The 22,558-nt window shown below is 44.3% G+C and overlaps 1 protein-coding gene across 16 annotated transcripts in view; it reads right to left on the reverse strand.

Annotated features, from left to right (window-relative positions):
* Nucleotides 1–11,241: 11,241 nt before the first annotated feature.
* LOC148661785 (calcium/calmodulin-dependent protein kinase type II subunit gamma) overlaps nucleotides 11,242–22,558 on the reverse strand; it is a 112,899-nt gene continuing 101,582 nt past the window's right edge. For 9 of the 16 annotated variants that reach the window (XM_088636054.1, XM_088636068.1, XM_088636056.1 and 6 more), the window contains 5 exons: nucleotides 21,509–21,628; nucleotides 19,351–19,426; nucleotides 17,590–17,684; nucleotides 16,515–16,762; nucleotides 11,242–14,672 (listed from right to left, as the gene is read on the reverse strand). In XM_088636054.1, coding sequence (XP_088492180.1) covers nucleotides 16,530–16,762; nucleotides 17,590–17,684; nucleotides 19,351–19,426; nucleotides 21,509–21,628 — 524 coding nt within the window. In that variant the 3' untranslated portion in view covers nucleotides 11,242–14,672; nucleotides 16,515–16,529. The remainder of the gene's footprint in view (nucleotides 14,673–16,514; nucleotides 16,763–17,589; nucleotides 17,685–19,350; nucleotides 19,427–21,508; nucleotides 21,629–22,558) is intronic. The other 7 variants (XM_088636059.1, XM_088636063.1, XM_088636067.1 and 4 more) reach the window with 1 other exon arrangement.

Below are 22,558 nucleotides of genomic sequence, written 5' to 3' on the forward strand. Positions count from 1 at the left end.
TCATGCTGTGCCGTGAACCTCCCACAAGTCCCTCCACGCAGGACCTGCACCTCTGCGGTTTCTGTCTGTATCATGTGAAGAGTTGGAGAATCCTGCAAATGTAAATAATAAAGGAAAAAAACCTCTTTAAGCACGGAATCTTAATTGCTTTATCTTTTTGCGGTACAATCATCACAGGAAGCTCACTCTCTTTTTGATCATATTGTTTGCTGGGCTGGTTGCTACAGATCATGCACCTAGATCAAGGTGGTCGTAATACAGGTGTTCTAGGTGGGTGACGGGGATGAAAACAAGCTGCTGCTTGAGGAAGATCCGGGGAGCAGGCGAGCTTTGGAGACTGAAGAACTAAGACAGCAGACAGTGGTTCGGAATAAAGAAAGCCATTGCAGGACTGATCTGAGCAAGTAGGCAGCTGAGGAGTCAAGAGAACAAGAGCAGGCAGTCATGCAGGGTGCTGTACCCATTCCTCCACCCAGCATCACCATTGCAGCAGTTTCTCCCTGCGTTCTTCTCAAGTGAGGGGAGATGTGACAGCACTGATCTCTGACCAGCACTATCACTTCTTCAGGCAATAGAGAGTTAAAACCAGAGTATTAAGAATGCTTTCCCTTACATTCATTAGCCCGTTTCATCATTAGAATTGGACTGAACAACTGAAATAAGAAAATTAGCACATGAAATTGAAATGACATTGAATTGATCTTGTCATTTCAAGATGGTGCTGTTCAATGGCAACGTCTCACGTGTAGTTCTCTTGTTTATTTATTTGTTATGCAGTGCCGGATTTTTAATGCAGGGCTTATGAAATTATTCGGGCCTACAAAGGAGGGAAACACTAGTGACTAACAAAAAATGAGCTTGAACAACACGCTTGCGATCAACCCTAGGTGCTCCAAATCAATACTCTATGCTATCTAGGGGCTGTTCTAGAAACTAGAAGTATCAAAAGTGATGGTCGCTTGACTTGCTCCATCAATCACGTGGTTTAGCATTAGAATAGTGTAGCGCCCGCACCGGTCACTTTAGCGGCTGCACCTCCCCTTAGCTATGCGCCCGCAAGGCAGGCTGCTAGCAGCGGCCATGGAGCTGGACTTGAGGTCAGTGTGTCGACCGGAGATTGACCTGGCAGTGCAAATAATGTAGACAGTTTATGAGGAGCCATTGTAAAAAGTTGTCAGTTTTGGCTGCTTTGTCCTTGTAACCCACATAAACTGAAGTACCCCTCCTTAATCCTTAACCTGTGTGTGTGTAACCCCTTCAGGAGTTTCAATCTCTGTTAAAGTCCAGGGAGCAGAGGTAAATAAACATGTTGATAGCAAATCAGGGGTGTGCAGGCATTCTGTGCAAATCCCTCAATCATTTTAATAGTTTAAACTGCATAATGTCAATCAAAGTAATCAAAGTAATTTGATTGGCGTTTACCCCCTCTTTTTGTGCATTTTGGAGTGAAAGTGTCTAGGGCCTGGAACACCAAAATCGGGAACCATTATTATGTCTCATTTTATATGCAAAAAATAGTTGTGCGACCATCACCTCCAACCGACGAACACTCCTGGACCTGAGATTTAGAGCCTTGGAATTGAAAGCACATGGCTTTGCTTCTCAAGCGCAGAGCCAACAGGGACACGAACGCAAGAGGAAGTGGGGTAACAGAAGCCGTGTGGTAGCGCGGCTTTGGCAGTGTGCCTGCTGGCCCCGCTCCCCAGCATCTTGCTTGCAAATGTGCAGTCGCTGGACAGTAAGATCAACGAACTTCACTGTCGCATCAACACTTGAGAGACTGCTGCGTCGTTTCCCTGAAACCTGCCTGAAACTCAATGTTCCCGATGCCGCTATACAACCCGCTGGATTCATGCTGTCCAGAATGGCCCGCACAGCTGGTTCTACCAGCAAGGAGAAAGGTGGTGGAGTGTGTTTCATGATTAATAATCTTTGATGCACTGACGTAGAAATTCTCCACAGATCTAGCTCATCTAATCTGGAATACTTCACTATTATGATTAATACTCTTTGATGCACTGACATAGAAATTCTCCACAGATCTTGCTCATCTAATCTGGAATACTTCACTATTAAATGTGGCTCTTTCTACCTACCAAAGTAATTTTCGGCTGTTATTATGACGTCTGTGTACATTCACCCCCAGTCTAATGCTGAATCGGCACTCAATGAGCTGTACAGCATCATCGGCAAATACAAAAACACATCCGGAAGCTGTTTCTATTGTGGCGGGGGACATAAACCACTGTAGCCTTAAAAAAGTACTACCAAAGTATTTTCAACGTCTTTGTTCCCACTAGAGGCAATAACACACTGGATCACAGCTATATCACCATTAAAGGAGCATACCGCTCCATTTTACCACCACATTTCAGGAAGTCTGAACACGCCTCCACGCTCCTTCTTTCTGTGTACAAGCAGAAGCTGAAGAGTACGCCACCTACAGTACAGGTGACACTGCTGAGAAAGAACTCGCAGACTGTTTTGAAATGACTGATTGTATTTTTGTGTTCAAAGATTCGTCCACTGATCTAAAATAGTATACAGAGGTGGTCACATTCTGCATCAACTACTGTGTGGATAGATGTGTTCCTACTAAGAAGATCTGGATACTGTATATCCCAATCAGAAGCCCTGGATGAACAAAGACATTTGCTCTAAACTTAAAGCATGCTCTGCTGCGTTCCAATCAGGAGACAGAGAACTGTATAAAAATCAAGGTACGACCTGGAGAAAGCTATTAAACTGGCAAAACAGGAATACAAGGACAAATTAGAAAAACAGCTTGTGGCACACAATGCAAGGCTTGCAGCCTATCGCAAACACCAGAGGTATTTCCTCCACTGATGCATCTCTACCAGGTCACCTGAACAGCTTTTACTCACGTTTTGAGACCACCGAGTCCACTATCAAGGCTCCCAGTAAACCAGGGGACTTTGTGTTACAGCTCTCTAAACATGAGGTGTGTAGAGGCTTTAAGAGAGTGAAAACCCATAAAGCAGCCAGCCCAGATAGTCTTCCCTCATGTCCTTAAAACCTGTGCAGGACAGCTATCTCCTGTATATACTGTACAGACATTTTTAATGTCTCTGTCCCTGTCAGTTGTACCAGAGTGCTTTAAGAACACCACAATTGTGCCACTGCCCAAGAAGAACAAGGTAACTTGTTTGAATGTTTACCGCCCAGTGGCACTCACTTCAGTGATCATGAAGTGCCTGGAAAGCCTAGTATTGTCATATATAAATTGCTGTATGCCAGACTCCCTTGACCCACTTCAGTTTGCTTACTGCCCAAATACTGTAGGTCAGTTGATGATGTCATATCTCTAGCATTACATAGTGCCCTAGAACGTTTAGACAGGTGGAGCACCTATGGTAGAATTCTGTTTATTGATTACAGCTCAGCTTCAACACAATTGTTCCCGCCAAATTGGTCACAAAACTCAGGAATAAGGACTTATGCAACTCTATCTGCAACTGGATACTGGATTTCCTGATGGGCAGAGGCAGAGGCCTATACAGCTGCTTACAGCAGCAACTACAGTACATCATTAAGTTTGCAGATGACACCACTATTATTGGGATGATCAACAATGTTGAAGAAAAGAGATTCTTCCTCATTCCCCCCTTTTGTCCTTTCAAGGACAACTACACTCTTTACACTTTTATAGCACACATTTCAAAAAATGCTTTATCTTCATTTACACCTTCGTAAGGTCTCAGCAGAGGCTAAGATAGCTGGACGAGCATAAGATTAGTTAATTTGACAAAACATAGTGAGGATAGCTTCTTTAACCATACAACTACTGTATAACAATAATAATAACCAAAATCACAATAGATATACTGCACTAAGGTAGTACCCCAGTGTCCGAATAAAGTCTTCATCCAGCTACCAATTCCCCAACCATCAGGATTATAGTTGTGATATTTCTTACCCTCTCCCTCTATGTGTTCAGCCAGGTTGTTGATATGTATGTTCCTATATATGCACCTATATATCGGGAATATAGGTGCAACTCTCAGAGCCTATCACAGCACACGTACTGCCCTGGGCAGCCAAAAGGTAGTCCAGTGCCATACGATTCTGCATTGCAACGGTACTCGGTGCCACCGATTTGGCATTTATTGATCGAAGACCCTCGGTTGTCTCATTTGCCAATCCCTCCAATGAATCAGCCATGTTTATAGCTTCATGGGCCAACTTTGCTACTCCATAAGGCGGAAAGGCAATAGCAAAGAACAGTTCAGTTTCCATGATCTTCCTTTGCTGGCTAGCAGGCTTAGACTGGAAGAGGCTTTGCTTCTGTAACATGAAATAGGGCACCACATATCCTAGATAACAAGATCCCAACCATCCCTGGGGCAGCCAGCGGTAGGCATGCTCCCCGCAAATCCCAAAAATACCGTTAAGGATGGCTGAGGTGCAGATGCTTTAAATCTAGTCAACTTAAAGGTCTTATTATTTCCAGGACCATATGGAAAGGTGACTTCTTCTCCACCTACTATTGAGGCGTCATCATTCTCAATTACATTTATCGTGAAATTAAACCGACAGGTACCATTAGTGCCATTAGTTCTTACAGCACAGATAAACCCCTGTGGGCTTGAGCCCAGTATAATCCTGGGAGGTTTACGAGATGGGTCAACAGCTGGGTAATAACTGTTAGGAAAGTATACACATTGTCCCCCTGCTGCAGCTGTGTCGTTTGGCAGAACTATTCTAGCTGAAGTGGTGAAGTTCTTTCTTCCGTTCCTGCCAAACATCTTATTATAAACCAACAAATCACAATAATCATTTGCATCTAGGGGAAACACTCCCAAGGGTAACCCCCCTACTGCAGTGTGGGGCACCGCTGTGCAAACCCAACATGAACTCTGATTCTCTCGGATTGCATACAAATACAACAGAGCTGAAAATTTATTTATCCCTTGCACTCCCTTATCGTGGGTGTGCTCATCAATTCGCGGGTTGAGTGATCTTTTCAGTCTGTGCTTAGAAAGCATCCTGCCTTCATCTTCTTCTGGGCTGCTACTCCTGGCCTGTGGTGATCCTGGTGGCATGGGACTGATGCCATTTGCTTCAGGGCTTCCTGATCTGGCCAGCAGTGCTTCTCGGGTCAGGGAACAGTTTCATCTCCTCCTTCCCACAGAAGGGGAAAGCAAACTATGAAGACTGGAATCTGGGATGATAGGGTTCTGACTGGAATCTCCACCACTCCCTCTCTCCAGAGGTGGGTGGGTCTTCTTGCATTGGGACAGGTGGATCCATGTTGTCTTGCCCTGGTATTTACCGCGGGGTGGGTGGTGAGTAGCACATACGGTAGCAGTAGTAGTAGTATGGGCCTTCCCACCTAGGTTGCAGTGCGTTCTTTCGTTGGTGGTCCTTGACGTAGACACGCAGCTGAAAAGAGTGACAGTCTTCGGTTGCTGGTTCAGCCGGCACTGCCAGCACCTGCAAATGAAAAGCCTTGACAGCTCAAGTTAGACCAATGCAAAAGGACAAGATTACGTTATCCGTTTGATTAATCCTTTTTCTTCAATGTTAAGAGCAGAGATACCGGCAGCCTCATACGCCTGCCCATCAGGACCTCATGTGGCGAGAGTCCAGTCTTTTGGTTTGCAGTGGACCGCATGGCCATTAATGCAATGGGCAGCGCATCATGGCATTTGAGGCCAGTTTGTTTGCAAATTTGAGCTAATTTGTTTTTCTGACTTCCATTTTGTCTCTCTACTGCTCCTACAGACTGAGGGTGAAATGGGCAGTGTAGGCACTGCTTTATTTGTAAGGCCTTACACATTTCTTTCATGCTTTGTCCAGTGAAATTAGTTCAAAAGGTATGTATGTACAAAAGGTCCCCATGGTGGAGGGTGTGCAGAGGTGGCAACTTTTGGACCCTTTCCAGGGTTGTGCTGCTTGCAGATTACACATTGTTTGCTCAGCTGTTCTGCTACACTAGTGAATCCAGGGGCAAACCATTGAGTTTGCACCGTCTGACACATCTGCCCTTTGCCCGTATGGCCCATGTCGTGTGCCCTGCAGGCAAGCCATGGGAGTAAAGAGTGGGGTGCCACCATCCGGCCATCGTGGGAGACCCACAGTCCCTTCGCAGTATTATAACAGTGTAGCGGCAATGCTTGTTAATAAGACAGAATTAAGCGTTGGTATGCAATTAAAAGAGGCCCCATCTCACCCTCCATCTCTGTGGTGCAGCCACAGAGAAAGAATTCATGCAAGCTGATTTAAGATGTTTTCTTTTGATAAGAAACAAGCTCCCAGACGGGGATGCAATTAGCTAAGCCTGGCTATCATGATCAATGGTCATCCATTGGCGCCTATCAGTCTAGGGAGTGCCGAATGGACATCTGGACGGCATTCCTAAGTGTCAAGAGTAAGTGACTTATATCTCACCTTGACCAACCAATCAGGGACTGGCAGGACGTGGTAATACCACGTGGGTCTCCAATGCCCACTCTCAACCAATCAGCACACATCTGGGTCTTGATCAAAAAGGGAGCGCAAGCTCAGTTCTGAGCTCTCCTTGGCCATTTTCGCGCATCCTCAGAAACAATCACGTGACAACTGCTGTTGTCTGCAAAAGGACTTGGACTTTGTTCTAAGCGCGAGGCCGAGGATTCCGTACGTACTCAGAATTCTACCAACGTGAATGCTCCGCTTGATCAACGGCAGCCTACAGTTGGACCCTCGTCGACAACCTGAATAGCTTATTCAGAAGCAGCGCTGGACCGGGAACGAACCAGTTTCTTCCCAGGCAAAAGAGTGACTTGTGAGGACTCGCGGTCACACTCTGTGCATAGAGACTTTCTACTAGCCAGCCGGACTGCTGGTAGATCCCCTCGGAGCAACGACTGCCCTGCGCGCCGCAGTTAGATTCCTCCGCCCGTCCTACTCCGAGCTGCACCTTGACTGTTTGGCCAGTAGCCAGAGGACGCCGACACAATGCCCATTGGACAACCGCTGGAACAGAGGCTGCAACAGAGCCTGTCAGCTGGTTTGGTGTTCGTGCCGGAAAATTCCAAATCCAAACACAGTGGATAAGTAAACCCCATGTTCTACATTGCGTCTCGAGAATTCAATTGTACCTCAACACAAGTTGTTATCAATTTAATTCATGAGTAATGTATTTACTTCCGAGTTTAGAGTAACAGTGGGTAATAACACTGATTAGCGATTTGGTAACCGAACGATATATATATTGACATATATTCTCTGTTGTGTATCTCTTTGTGTTTGCATCTCTTCGAGATTATATACCTTGTACTGTATATTGATAACCCTCACAGTAAGGTCTGCCGCTCGTATCCAGGCAGACTAGTATATGTTTGATGCACAGTTTATATTAATAAATGTATCCCGTGTATTGAACCCGTGTGTGTGCGTTGTTAGTTGTTCTGACGATTGATTTTCTAAAAGCCCCAACGAACAACCTCGTGATTACTGCTACAATTAATAATTGTCTCAGTAAACCCATCAAACCACTACAACAGCAACCAGAGCCCACCCAAGACTCCTGTTCCCTCTCATCAGTAGCTGCCTGCAGAGCAGCCACTTCACTTAAGGAGGGAGTCTGAGTGCGCTCCAACAGAACTCTTTCTGATCTTCCTATGCGCGCCTCGCACTTCACGACTGCAATAGAGGCTGGTTAGAGGATAGCAGTCAGCAGATGTGAAATTAGACTTGTATGCTTGACAAGGGTGTCAGTTGAAGTAAGAAACCTTTGTTCCTTCCACAGAGTTCCAAAATCGTGCACGACGCCATAAGCATGCCACGAGTCTGTAGACAGTAACAGATTTTCCCTTTGCGAGACAACATGCACGGGTGAGAGCAAACAATTCAGCTTGCTTACCAGAGCACGAGGGAGGCATTTTAGCAGCTTTAACAACTTCACTGTCAGAACATGTATCCCGAGAGCAAAGAGCCATCATAATTCTGTCACAAACGCAAAACACAAGCCAACTTAACTTGATTAATACGACACTGCTTTGAAGAGCGAATTGGTAAGGACATAGTTATTTAGTGAGAGCTATCAATGCTCTCAATAGTTTTCCTATTATAGATACAGGACAATTTCAACAAGGGCTGTCTCTTCACATGACTCATAACAAAGGCAGTCATGTTAATGAAGGGAAGTTGGCAATGTGGCTCAAAGTCAGTCTGCACTGTCTAAACAGCCAGCCCATATCTTGCTATATCTTCCACGGAGAGCATCCTAGATAAGAGAAGCCTGGCACTTTAAAATCTCAGCTAGAGCTATGCGGCTTGACAGTCATGTCTCCAAAGATCCCTAACTGTTTAACTGCACCAAATATGATCAAGTCAGTCATTAAGGAAATTATTTTCGTTAATTTCGTTATTTTCACACAGCCTCATCAAAGCCACCTCCATCATTTGGGCCGTGTCTTGGCCAATCTTTTTAGAAGACGCTTTAAAACTTTAGGAACAATATGAGCTAGCAACAAGGTTATGTCACTGTAATTGAGTTTATAACAAGGATCAAATGTGTCCTAAATTCCTTAGTATCATCAGGCAGTTTGAGAAAGGACTTGACCGATGCAAACAATTTGCTAGACCAAGGTCAGCATACATATACTGTACTGGAGATCCTGGGAAAGTGCGCATTGGCATTAACTGAGCAGAGTCATTACCCCCTGAACCCCCTGGGTGTTCTCCCATTGTACCAGGTACTGGGTCTGTGTTTGCAGTTGGAAGTTGTTGCAATTTATTGGGGTTGATGTTGCCCCCTTTTGGAAGCGTGTGTTTGCAGCTGGAGAATCGATTACAACTCCGTGGTCACCAGCAAAACAGGTTGGAGGAGGTGCAGTGGGAGAAGCCTGTAGAGGTGGACGACGTGGATTATAATATGGTTATAATATAATATAATATGATTATAATATATAATATTATAATATCCATTCGAAAAATGGCTCTGGCTCTGGCTCTGGACCATTTTCTAATTTCGATGGAGACTTTCTTTTTTGTACGCATGGCCATGACTTTAGCTGCAGCTTGTTGTTCATTATTCTCAACACAAGCCTTTTTCGATACTTCCCATGTTTACTTAGAAACTGCCTACAGTATATTGTTCAAACAGGAGAGGTTTAGTAGTCCAAATACATTCTTCTCCAACACAAGCATTTATGAGGTCCTTATAAGCAATAGATGTGGTTTGATAAATAATTCTACTGTTTCCTTCTCTTCTTTCTATATACTTACACTTATGTTCTATTTTGCATATGCAAAAATCTATTGTTAACTCTGGCGCCTCTTTGGGTTGATAAAGATTTTCCCTTACGCCTATTATCCTAGCTTCGCAGCTCATGAACGTAAATTCAATCTCTTTTCCTCCGCCAGGACCTGAAGTGGGACTCAAACCCAACTACTCAAATTTCTCGCCGGGATTCGAACCCACTTACAATATTCAGAGTCTGTCAGGCCACACGATAAAACTCGAGTCACGTACCCTGTTGAATTGGGAAAAATCCCTTCTATGATCAAAGGAGAACAGCAACCACTAAGGGAGGTTCAAAAGGATCCCTTTCCTTTTATGGTGTGCACTGTGGTCTGTTGTCGCCCACTTGCTGGGAAAATCCTGCTCACAACGCCAAGAAATTGTCGAAGAAAACTCTTCACTCAGGTTAGGTGTGGTTCAGCAGAGTCCTTTATTGATGGGCATGGGGAGGATACAATCATACAGATCTGAGAGCAGCCTCACCATGATGATGACAAAGGTATTGGGTTTTATAAAGCAAATTCAGGGTCACTTTGCTCATTCTAAATTTCCATATTAGGAGTTCTTTGTAATTGACCACTTTATTCTTAAGAAGCAATCTCCCACTGTACATACAGAAAAAGAAGTATGTAAATAAAAGGTGTGAAATTGAGCTAGATATTCTGTGGTTGTAGCATTAGCATCAAAAGGCCAAATAATGTGCTTGTAATTATCCTTTCATACTGTTGCTAGGTAGAAAAGGCATGTTAGCAAAGACAAATAGTTACTATCGTATACATTTAAAAAAGGTAAATGCTAAAATTCTTCAACAACAACGAGTCCACATATAGGAATGAGGTTGACCATCTTACACGATGGTGCCTTGACAACAATCTGGCCCTGAACGTCAACAAGACAGAAGACCTCATTGTGCACTTCAGGAGACCCAGAGGGAGTCACACCCCAACCAGCATCAATGGCACAGCAGTTGAAACTGTCAGCTGCTTCAGGTTCCTTGACCTGCAAATCTCCACTGACTTGGCTTGGACTCGCAAAACACTGTAGCCAGTCTGAAAAAGGCACAACAGCGCTTGCACTTTCTGCAGTGCTTAAAGAAATGCGGTTTGGGGAAGCAGTTCCTCATTAACTTTTACCGCAGCACCATAGAAAGTGTCCTCACTGTGTGGTACAGTAATACTACCATGCATGACAGAGATGCACTACAAAGGGTTATGGCAACAGCACAGAGAATTATAGAATGTGATCTGCCATCAATCGGTGAGATCCACAAAGCCCAATCCATCCCAACCATCCCGGCCATAAACTGTCCTCCCCCCTACGTTCTGGCAAGCGGTATAACACTTTTAAAGCACTAGAGAGAGGGAATTACCTGCGGAGGCAGAAGCAACAAATCTATAATAGGAAGCACTGAGTGCAAGAAGCAATCTCTGGCAATTGAATTTGAATTTTATACAGACATCATTTTCAGTTTTTAAATGGGGGGGAGGGGAGCAGCATAATATGTATAGTTAAAAAGCATATACAATTTAAATAAATGGATGTTAACTTTAAAAAAGCACATTAAGATTTTATTTTGAATAGTGTATAAAATTTTTGACAAACACAAAAAAGATATTGCTGTTCTGAAACTAGGACAGAAAAGAGTAACCAGGTACATTTCCTGGCTCAAAGAAATGTCCTAAACTAGCAACACAGGAGAACATCAAGATTCTCACAGACCCAATCTGAAAGGCAATCATAGTGGACTTCTTCAGCAAAAACACTGAAACACAAACCAGTGGGCAATAAAGCACAGTGCATTTAAAAATAGAGAACTGGACGCACCACCTTACACAAAGAGTGGTGGGAGTGTGGAATAAGATTCCCATAGCCATGTTCATGTCCTAATGAAGACGCAATGTGGACAGGCTGACCACGGAGACCACAGTATTTGTTCTAAACAGTGCGTTTATCTCAAAGCAGACGAATGTCAAAGAGAGGCGACCAGCTGACACTGTTTAAATGTTATTTTTATTAAATACTTTCAGATCAAGTTTCAAGAATAACAAAGCTATGATGAAGACCTACTAACATTCAAACAAACACTTGATAGTTTTAAATTCATGGTTTATTAATAACATGATCATGCAAAATCCAGCATCCAATTTAAAATTCAGAGTATATTTTTATGTAGCCCCATAGTATACGGTTACAATGCAATAAGTTTACTTACTAATAAGAATGGGAACATACCAAGCTAAGGCTTTTGTTACATTTTTCTTTTTTCATTTTAATGTGATACATCACTTATATCTGAGACTGAGCAGTTTTAATTTACTGCAAAGATGCAACTAACATAGATAGGTTTTAAACTTTTATCAAGTAAACACAGACGGTGAAAAATATTTACCAGAAAGTAGACATGCATATTTTTTTGTAAAACTGCATATATATTTTTTTTTAACTGTGACTTTTTAAGATTTTTTTTTTAAGTAGCCAAGGCTCTCCGTTTCCAGGCAGCTGTAAAAGTTCCATCTCGGGTGTACTGTCCTTCTCTCGCATTTAGTGTCTCAATTTCTTTCCCCTTTTTTTTTTGAGTAAACCTGCGGTTTGTAATCTTCCACAAAAGACCCTTGGCTGTGATTTCATGATTTAGCTTGGCCAGGCAAGGTAGTCTGTTCCCACAGCGCAAGTCAAACTACTTAAAAACAGAACATCACATTGTCTATTACAATAGCATTGCGGTGTAGATGACACAGTGTCATGGTGTTGATATGTGTACGTAGCCCATCAGTGTGTTAACATGAGATGTGCAAGAAAGGCTGGGCTCGGTTTGTTCTTCTTTAAAGGTTTAAGCGCCATGGGATCCTGTTTGAATCCCACACGGTACTGTATGTCAGCGCAGAGATGCTCGATTTTCTCTGCCCCTCTTTCTTGGCCTCTCAGCTCTCCCCACCCGTCTTGGATACGCGCCGCGGAGCTTGTTACAGAACGTGGCGCAGCACAACGGGCCCTGGGCCCCTCCTGAAAACAGAGTGTGGCCCCAGCATTTACACCTCGCACAGATTTCTGCCGAGCACAGTGAAAACAAAGGCTATTTTGGCAGATTTTGCCATGAACAGGGATATATTTAAAGGGACCTCTTTTTTGTCTTTTTAAAATGTGCAGCCATGCCCTCAGTTCTCTCCCCTCTCTCCACTTCTTCCGCTGTGGTGACATCGTCATGACAACTGTCGCCACATTGCTGAGAGTAGCAGCTGGTTTGAGTCCGTCATGGTGTTAAATAGCAGGTACACAAGCACAGGGCTCTGCTGAGGGGCAGTCCGCAGCTCTGGGGCAATCGTGTGCATGTGTGGGACAAGATAAGAGGTCACGACCTGCAACCTCTCTGAGGCCACACACTAAATTTTAAGCCATATCCCCTGGGCCTGAGCTCAAACCTCACATTCAGCTGATTCTACTATTGTATCTACTATTCAAATTAAAATAATGACGGCAACAACAACTAGAATGCTAATAAAAACAATAACATTAAGAACAAGATAAACAGTGATAAAAGAATTAGACCCTTCAATTGCCCAGGACAGCCGTCACCTTCTAGTTTTATTTTTAAAAAACTGTTTCTGCAGCTTCGCCTACAACCACCACCCATGTCTCTTCTATAAACTCAGGGGAAGACCGTGGTCTAATTTCTATTTTAGAAAAAAGCTGCTTGGTGACAGCTTCCTTGCTAGAGTTTCCTGGTGGAGAGGCCTAACACAGGCCCGACTGCCTGACTGCTTCTTCATTCAATGTATCCTGGGACTGCTGCCGAAACGTCATGTAACAAAAATGAAAGCAAAAGAAACATAATTGAAAGAAAGTGTGATGTGCAAGCCGTGCACCGGCGGGCCTAAAAATGTGTCATTCGGAGAGAAAGGAAAGACAACTAAATATGGAGGAACTGTGTTTGAGCCTCTGAAGAGCTGGATGGACAGGGATGAACTGCCCTAGCGCAGTTGTGCTTTCCAAGCTGCTGGGAGGACATCACATTACCTCACCCAGAAGTTGCAGAAGGTGAGGTGTAGAGCTCAAACAGACGGACATAAGAGCACAGAGCCTCAAAGCCATTCAAAGCACATCGGGACACATTTGGGGTTGGTTTGTACAAATGGGTGGAGGAAAAGGAAAAGGCTGGGAAAATAGGACTGGTTGACTAGGCCGGACCGAGATATCGAGCGTGAGGATGACAGAAGTGAGGAGACAGAGGAGGAGGAGGAGGAGAAGAGACTTGAAGACCCTCAGCAATGGTCTGGTGCCCTCCAGACGTTGCGTACATTCTAGAAGCCTTCAGTGCTGCCCTGCTGTCAGCGGGAGGACGGTTCTCAGTTTTGAATACCAGAAAACGCAAGTCTGCCTTTTCTGTTACTTCAGGTTTTTGTGGCAACTGCATGCCGAGCTGGAGAGGCAGGCAGGCCCGAGCTGGGATGTCAGCGGTCGAGCCGGCGGGACACAAAAAAAGGCCTGAAAAGTCTGTGCCTTTTTTTTAAGTAGAGGTTTCTCAATTTTGCACAGCAAGCAGCCCAAGGGGGGCGGGAGCTGGGATAGGGGATACATACAAGCCCCCTTTCCCCAATACTCAAAAGTGAAATTTACTTCCACTCTCTCCGTATATATATTCATATATACATATTCAAAAAAATCCCCTTTTAAACTTAATCGGCGCAAAAACAAAAAATACGTCTCAAATACAAGCATCATTCAGAGATAAAAATCAAAGAGTTCCACAAGAACACAACAGAATACTTAACATCTGACCCGCAGCCCCTCTACCCAAAACCCCAACCCCTAAAATAAAACCAACACTAAAACAGCCTCCTTTCAATGCCTCAAGTCTTCACTTTGGTGCTTTTTAATTCTGATATAGTAACTTGTCTAGATTTCCCTCTTGTTGACGTTAACATCAAAAATCAAACACGTATAGGTTTTAGGTTTTGAAAGAAAAACTGTCTGTAGCACCCGGCTCTAGAACTCCGGGTGTGTCCACTTGGCATTCCTGTTTCTAAAACTTCAATCATTTCACTTCTGTTTCTCTTTCCTCATAGAAAGGTTTTTTTTTTCTCCCGGTACATCTTTTTTTTTTCCTTTTTGTAATATATATATAATTTTTAAACACCTTCTGGACAGCATAAACGGGCAAAAAAGATGGATCCATGAAACACAACAAGAAGACAGCGGCCCCCAGTGGGCGTGAGAAGCATGCACCGTCCCGAGAGCAGAGCCACTGTCGCACGGGCTCCCAGTGGCTGGCTAGGGTTGAACTGGGTTGGTGGTGTTTGTTGGCTTGTACTGAATTTTGTTTTTGTTTTGTTTTAAACTTCGAGAGGTCTCGTCTGGCCGGGCTCCCGGCGCTGATCTGACCACGGAGAAGAAACGCTCCAATCAGCTTGAGAATCCAGGCGAGCTGACAGGAGGGGGGAGAGAGAGAGATGGTGAGCCACTGGAATTGACAGAGTGCAGGTGCTGACTGGCATAACCAGTATAACCTAAGGACACATGGTTTTCAAAAAGCCAATAAGTGCTCAGTGTGTAAATATGGGTGTTAAAACATACGACTATAATATGAAAAATAAGAGAGGCTTATAAGAAAAAGCAGCAGCGAAAACTTTAAAGTCCATTCTATTCTATTCTGTCTACATCCATGGGAGTGGCGTGGAGATGGTGGACTCGTACAAGTACCTGGGAGTGCACATCGGCGATAGACTGGAATGGTCTGAGAATATCGAGGCCATTTTTCAAGAAGGGTCAGAGCTGACTATTTCTTGAGGAGGCTCAGGTCCTTCAATGTGTGTAGTAAGATGCTACATTTGTTCTATCAGTCGGTGGTAGCGAGCACCATTTTCTACGCAGTGGTATGCTGGGGCTCTGGGATTAGAGCAGTGGATTCTAACAGGCTGATCAGGAGAGCAAGCTCTGTCATTGGGTCTGGTCTGGACCCCCTGGAGGTAGTGGCTGAGAGGAGAATGGTGTCCAAACTAGAGGCCATCATGGACAACATCTCCCATCCCCTCTATGACATGCTTGTGAGAATGAAGAGCACGTTCAGCAATAGACTGATTCATCCACGGTGCGACAGGGAGTGCTACAGGTCATTCTTGCCCTCTGCCATAAGACTGTACAACGCATCCACCTTGCATCTGGGCAGGGGGAACATTGACAGTGACCTGTTTCTGGACTGAACAGTAAACTTCTACATCTGTTATTTTTCTTTTCCCATTTACAACCGTTTTTTGTGCAATATATACCAGGGACCTGTGCAATACATTTATATTTATAAACATATTGTGGAATACGACATTTCTGTGTACTGATCTGTTCTGGTTTGTTCTTTGTGTGCTCTGGGCTGAATTAACTCTTCTTAGTGCACTTCTCACTGTACTGATTGTATTGTATGTATTGTATTATTATTATTGTATCATTTGTTACACTGTTGCTGAGTAGTCTGTGTTAAGATGCTGTTGCACTGCAATTTCCCTCATGGGATCAATAAAGTATCATTATGATTGTTCTGAATTAATTCTAATTCACTAATTCTAAGTAACAGTCCTGGGTGTGTTTTTTCAGGAGATTTAACTTCCTGAAAAATACTGTCTGCAAAGATGATCAGATTAAATAATGATAGTCAGATAACAATCATATATTCACATGCTTGATTAAATGTCATTACCCAGCCATCAAAAGGAGCTGGGTGAGATCCTGGGATCAATTAACTGCTGACTTATGGGTGGGCTGGATGGGCTGGATGGGCTCTATTCATTTGTGAAGGTTCCTAAATTCTTACTGAGTAACCTCCAAATTTTTTCTCACTGGACTCTGTTGTTGATACACTTATCTTTGTTTAAATATACTATTTTTGTTATGCCTAGCCAATGTGAAACTGCCAACTAGATCGCAACTCCAAACCCCAGAACCGCACAAGGGGATAGTGAGGAAGTGTGCGCAGACTCCTCCCACTCACCTCTGAGCCAATCGTCTTTTAACACACCACAGGAAGTACCGCCCCATACTAGAGAAGTGTGTCTCTCACCCACAGCCCCAATTGCCTGAACTCGTCCAGGAGGCCACAACGGGCACTGTGTCACTTACAGCTGACACCTCTCTGCTTGTGCGCCTCCGCTTGGTGAATCTCAGTCAAAGTTGGCTAGTCACATGATCCAGGCCCGCACCCGTGACCAGAGCTCAACCTCTGCTAAGGCAAGTGCCTCAAGCTAAGCCAGTAAAAGAACCCTTACGCCTGGCGCCTCACCTGTGCCCTTGGGGTTCACTGTAGCGGAGCGGCAGGCGCGCCTGAGCAGTGGAAATGCACATTGAGCCACTTGGCGTCGCGGCGGTGCCAGACGCGGGTCTCCTCAGACTGGGAGCTGCGTGGCCGGCCCTGGCTGTCGATGTACTGCGTCAGGCGGATGTAGGCGATGCAGGCGGCGTCCTCCCCAATCAGGTGGACATGGGGGTTCAGGATGGTGGTGTGGACAGGTTTGCTGTTCTTACTCAATACTGCAGAGGGACAGTGCAGGTCAATGCCGAGACTGGCAATACCAAGGCACACACACACATGCTTATGTCTCAGTGATCTCACATCCCTAGGCTCTCAGGAGCAGTGAAGAATCCCGCAGGAGGAGACAGGCCTCTTAACTTAGGGGATTTGATACTCTCTTGAGGCTGTGTGGCTCTGGTACTCAGGGTACCCCACATGCCACTTCAAATCTAGGGTCTGGCAGTATATGTGCAGCTGCTTGGATCTTGTGATGAGGTAGCTGCACAGCTCCCAGAAGAAAGCATAACTGCGGTCAAACTATAACAAGCCTAGTAGGATGATAACACTCTCTCACAACATCTTATCTTATTAAACTCAGGAAGCACACAGCTCACAAGGCAGACACACAACTTTGAAGTGGACTCCTGGGATGTTAATCAGTCCAAGTGAATACACCACTCTGCCACGCAAGGGATCAATAGCAAAAGGTGGAGATACCCCTAGATTCCTAAATCCTTTTCAAGCACTTTGTCTTTGCAGCCCCTCCCCACTTTAAACTGCCAGAAAAGCCAAGTGAAGAACAGCAACAATAAACGTACTTGTGGAAATTAATCAATACGTGCAATCAATGACACGAATGCAAAAAACAGAGACTGATTCGTCTGCCTTGGGGTGACCAGGCCTTGGGTACCATCAGGGGACATGCAGAGGGCCCCTAACCCCTTTCTGATCAGGAACAGAGAGGCAGTTAAGCCCACTGTATGATAACACCGGTGCTATGTTCCTCTTTTTCCCAAATATAAAAAAAACATTTGACCCAAATGGGTTCGGATCAGGTGCCACTCACAGTTCTCAAAGTAGAATTTGTGGAAATCCATGCCCTCCACCAGGTTCCCCAGTGCCTCGGGTTCAAAGGAGGTCAGCCCAGGGTCACAGATTCTCCTGTTGGAGGAAAAGCCCGATATTCTCTGCAGTCACGTTACATGCATGTTAAAGAAAGCATAACCCCTCCTCCCAGCTAATGCTCAGACTCTCTAATTCACTCTAAGATGCACCACCGGTTTGAATATTAGCACACGACAGAGAGTCTGTGTGCCTTTTGCGATGCTTGGTGTTGTCTGACATATAGTACCCATGATCTCTGCTTGAAGAACACTCATTGCAATATGGCAGCTAGACATGCACATCTGTACACAAAAGCACACCCAAGCTATTATGGGTGACCATATTATGATCTCTCCTAACGTCTTCCTGTACCCACAATGACTGTACTCCTACACCACTACACACACATGTAAGCCAAATTTGTACTTTCCCCTCGATAGCCCAGTAAAACTGTACCAGTCATAATAATATTTAATATTTATTAATTAACCATACTATTTTTAACCATACTATTTTTGCAATGTTCCTGTTATATTTTCTCTGTTTGCGGAATTTTGCACAGTTTTGATTACTTGATTACATGTTATTTATGTTATGTTATTACATGTTACTGTTATTGCTATTGTGTTACTGTCTATTGTCTTATCTTCTGTCCTATTTATATACTGCGTCTGAGTGACTAATGAGAAACACTTTTCATTATACTATGCACCTGTGTAAGTTTAATGACAATAAAGTTGAATTGAATTGAATTGAATTGAAGGTAAAGAAAAACCTCTTTAAAATGTTAAAATCTTTAAAAACCAAGCCTGGAGTTTAAAGTCCCAGATGGTGCCAAATGGCACACAAGGGAGCTTCTCCAGATACCTCCAGTGACAGGAAAATGGAGAGGACAAGACTCTCACTCAACAAAGGTTGAATCCCCCAAACTGCTAGACACTCTCTGTACAGCTGGGAGGGGTGTCAGGGGTGACTGAGGGAGACGGGCCCTGGTCCAGGACAGAGCAGCACTGTTGGATCTGGTCTAAAGCCTCTGCAATGTGTTAACTGGTCCCTCACATCTCGCTGTGCCACGCATCTTGCCAAGCACTTCATACACCGGACATCGCCACAGCTAGAACCGGACACGTCCAAGGGCTTGCGGGCACTGACAGCTCCCCGATCAGCACCACAAAATCTAAGACACACATGTGGCAAGGTTCCCTCTGATTTTTTATGGCCTGTGCGCGCAAAAATTTCAAGTTATGCAAATTATTTCCCCAGTTACAAAAACTTGTGCGCACTAAATTGTGTGTACTGTATGTAAAATTGTAAACCTGAACTTAAGTTTTGTTAATATAGTATTCTCATAGAATACTATATTCTAGTCCAGTCTCTGAGATCAGTCACAGAGACTGAGTAGTGAGTTACGAGACTACGAGAGCATAGATATCAATTATCGAGTAGCAATAATAATGCACACAGCCAAGTTGGGCCTCTCGCAGCCAGTCTCATGTGGTCAATTTAGCATTTTTCAATTGACGTCCATGTTTGTTTTATTATCATACTTTTTTTGGAATTTAGTTTTTTTGTGCGCAGTTCAATTTCCTATGTGCACTGATTTCATAACCTGTGTGCGCACGCACACGCACACGCACACATCTTAGAGGGAACATTGACGTGTGGTTGTTGGGTCTTCTTCCTGACTAAATAAGGCACGCAGCAGCAGTTGTGGGGTACTCACGTGTAAGCTTCAAAATCGCCGTTGTTGATGGCTTCAATCAGCTGTTCGGTGATCTTGATGATCTCCTGCTTGCGGGCTGGAGGGGTGAAAGAGGGGAACAGAAGCAGAGAGATGTTTCGGTTACACGTGGACGCACATACATATACTCCTCAGCCCTTCCGTCAACCAGAGGGAGAGGACGCACGAACGTGGAGGGAAGGCTGGCCAGCAGGGCCTGTTTGTCAGCCGTCTGGAAATTGCCATCTGTTTCCTCCTGCTGTACCTCGGGGTACCGAGGGTAGAGAGACCCAGGCGAATCCCAACAATTGTGCTGGGATTCAGCGGAAACAGCCAAGCTGAAGCAAGGAGCTGAACAGCATTAGAAACAAGACAGGCCACCTTTAAAGTCTGTTCTACACAGAATTCCTGAACTGGGTCAGTGACTTGCACAGCACTATGCCCACAGCTCCAAGAAACATAAATCAGAAGTCTAGATGGGTATTATACAGTTTTTGTAGTTAACAGTAGGGTCTTGACATGTGTGAATTTAACATTCTTGAATTATAAGCATACGTGATCAGTCTGGTTGATGGGGGGGTATTGTAAGAAGAAGGGCAAAGCAGGATGAAACCGAGCAAAAGGTTGCTAACCTCAACTATCAAATTAGCAGCACAACATTTTAGGATTGTGAGACGAATCTAGCTAGTGAGTGAGCCTCTCCCTATCTCCTGCCTGAGTACACACTGTCCAGCATCCTCACCTTAGCGTATTGTAACGAACACTCCTGGTTCTGTGGCGTTGGAGTGGGGACAGGCTCACTGACAGTTTTATTGGCCGTTTCATTACAGCGGGACATGTTGATCACAGACACAGAGAGTGCAGGCTGGCCACATAAAAGGGCAGCCTGTTGTATATATTAAATGATTAATATAAGTTTGCGATTACTGTTGTTTGTTCTAGTTGATCAATGTTATATTAAATAACAAGAACCCAACGCATTAGTACTTTAGTAATCAAATAAGGAAGGGCTACTTATGTCTTTAAACCATACATACTATACATTATAGTAGATTATGCCAGACCCTACTGTATTGTAAAAATGTACAGTATAATGAGTTACTGCACATTTAGTATACGGTATTTGTTTCAATTTTAAAAGAGCAGGAAAGGGCTCTGAAAACTAAACTATTTTTGTGCTTTTCATCACAGCTTTCTAATTATGAGTACAACAACTCTTTCTGAATTTCTGACTGAAATCATTCAGATAGTAGAGCAGGAATTCCTAAAAATTATTCTGACCCCCATCAATAAACCAGCGTGTCTTTGTCAAAGAAAGGTCACCCTGCTATGTGTGCTGTGTTCACTTCTGATCTGCTAACCTGCTTCTGGAGACACTCTGGCTCTCACGATCCTTTGGTGACTCCTCCAAGCTAACCTGTTAAAGTTCCCTTAATTTCCCTCGAATCCCAATGCAGCCAACTATCCTTTGTCAACATTTGCTGTCTTGCACTGCCACAGGCTCATGGACTGTAGTTCTCACTCATTCTGTTATTATGAGCCCTGTCTTTGCTAGTTAACACTTGGCTTTATTAAATAACTCACAGAAATCTCATCTAACTGAAATCACATCTTAGCCATTAGCTATTGCAAAGAGAACTTCATGGCAACTTCTATTGAAATATTTTACCAGCACTGCGCTCCTTATATAACTGTTTTAATTTGATTTCATTCTCAATGTTGGCAGGATGGAGAAGAAAACACCACTATTTGAAGGCACCCACAGTATAAGAAATGTATATCGTAGAACACACTGAAAGAGAAGCTTTCTCCAATGATCTGCTCACACCGTTCAACACTAGTCAACACCACCTCAACACTGAGCCACAGATGAAGAGGTCAACGTTCACACAAACCCCAACAGATTCTGACACAGCCTGAAGGACATCTGTACTGTCGAGAAGCATCAGGACCTGTCTGACGTGGTAGTAAACCATGACTGAATTTAAATTGGCCTGATCTCACCTGAGCTTATCTGGGAGACTGCTGGGGAAGGAGGCAGTCCAGGCTGTGGAAGGTGAGGGAATAACAGGTGCTGCAGTGCTAAAAGGTGTGCTTGCCTGGCACTGTAAACCAGGCCTGAGCATCAGGAAAACTCCCACACACCTGGGCCAGCACTTACACTGCTGTGTGCTGCTGCTGCCAAGCGCCCCAGCAGAGGCTACGGACTGAGAGTGATCTAAATCAGAAGCCTGTCCTGAACTGTTCCAAGCAATTCGCTTCACGTCATGCAGTGGGCCAGCTGAAAGACACAACATAAAATAAACACAAAGCCAACATGTGCCCAAAATGCACTCGACACACAGCACTCGCGACATGCAACAGCACAGCAAAATAAGATGTTGGGACCAACCATAAAAGAACAGAAAGTTTTTAACATGAAGAGAAAAAGAAAATGTTAATAATCAAAAAGAAACACACTAGCGTAATGCAAGGAGGCAGCATCCCACAGCATCGCACAGCAAGCAGAGGGAGATCTAGGGCTCTGTAGAGACATTAGGGGCTTCTTGGACAGGGCTCCCTGTCTGCAGATAATGGCAGGGCAGGAAAAGAGCAGGACGTTCTCTGTAAGGATATATCCAATAGCCCAGGAAAGGCCAGGAGGGTGCAGGCCTGAGGTCAGCACGAAGCAAGAGAAGGGAAGAGGTGGACAGCTGAGTGCAATAAATCAACCCTGGTGCGGTTTTAAGAAGAAGCATGTTCTCGCAGACAACAGGACAAAAAGCCAGAAAAGGTCACTATCAAGTGTCCTGTAATCTTCTCTCAGACAGAAGAGCCTGCAAGCTCCCCTTCAGCCTCAGGCTGTGAAACTAAAGGCCAATGGGCAAAAGAGGAAAGGTCAGGGTTAACCAAGGGCAGTTACCCAGAAATAGAAGTAAGGCTACTGCTGTACAGCTGTTTGATGCACTTGACATTTTATGAGCAACAGGCCACATGGTATTGATAAGGCAGAAACATAAGTATATATGTGTAAAAATATGAACTATCCAGCATCTGGATGCTAACGTGTGCAAGGAAGAAATAAGACAGCCTTCTCCTCCACAAGAGGCACAGTTTCTCTACACTACCCCTCAACAGCAAGGACCAGCACTGCCCGAATCCAAGAGGACCTGGGCAAGCATCTGTGTGACACAGGGACTGGACAGGCTTCCACAGAAAGTGATTCTTTTCA

This window comes from Lepisosteus platostomus, chromosome 6 (genome assembly GCF_059453375.1).
Source record: "Lepisosteus platostomus isolate fLepPlt1 chromosome 6, fLepPlt1.hap1, whole genome shotgun sequence".
Taxonomy (NCBI): domain Eukaryota; kingdom Metazoa; phylum Chordata; class Actinopteri; order Semionotiformes; family Lepisosteidae; genus Lepisosteus; species Lepisosteus platostomus.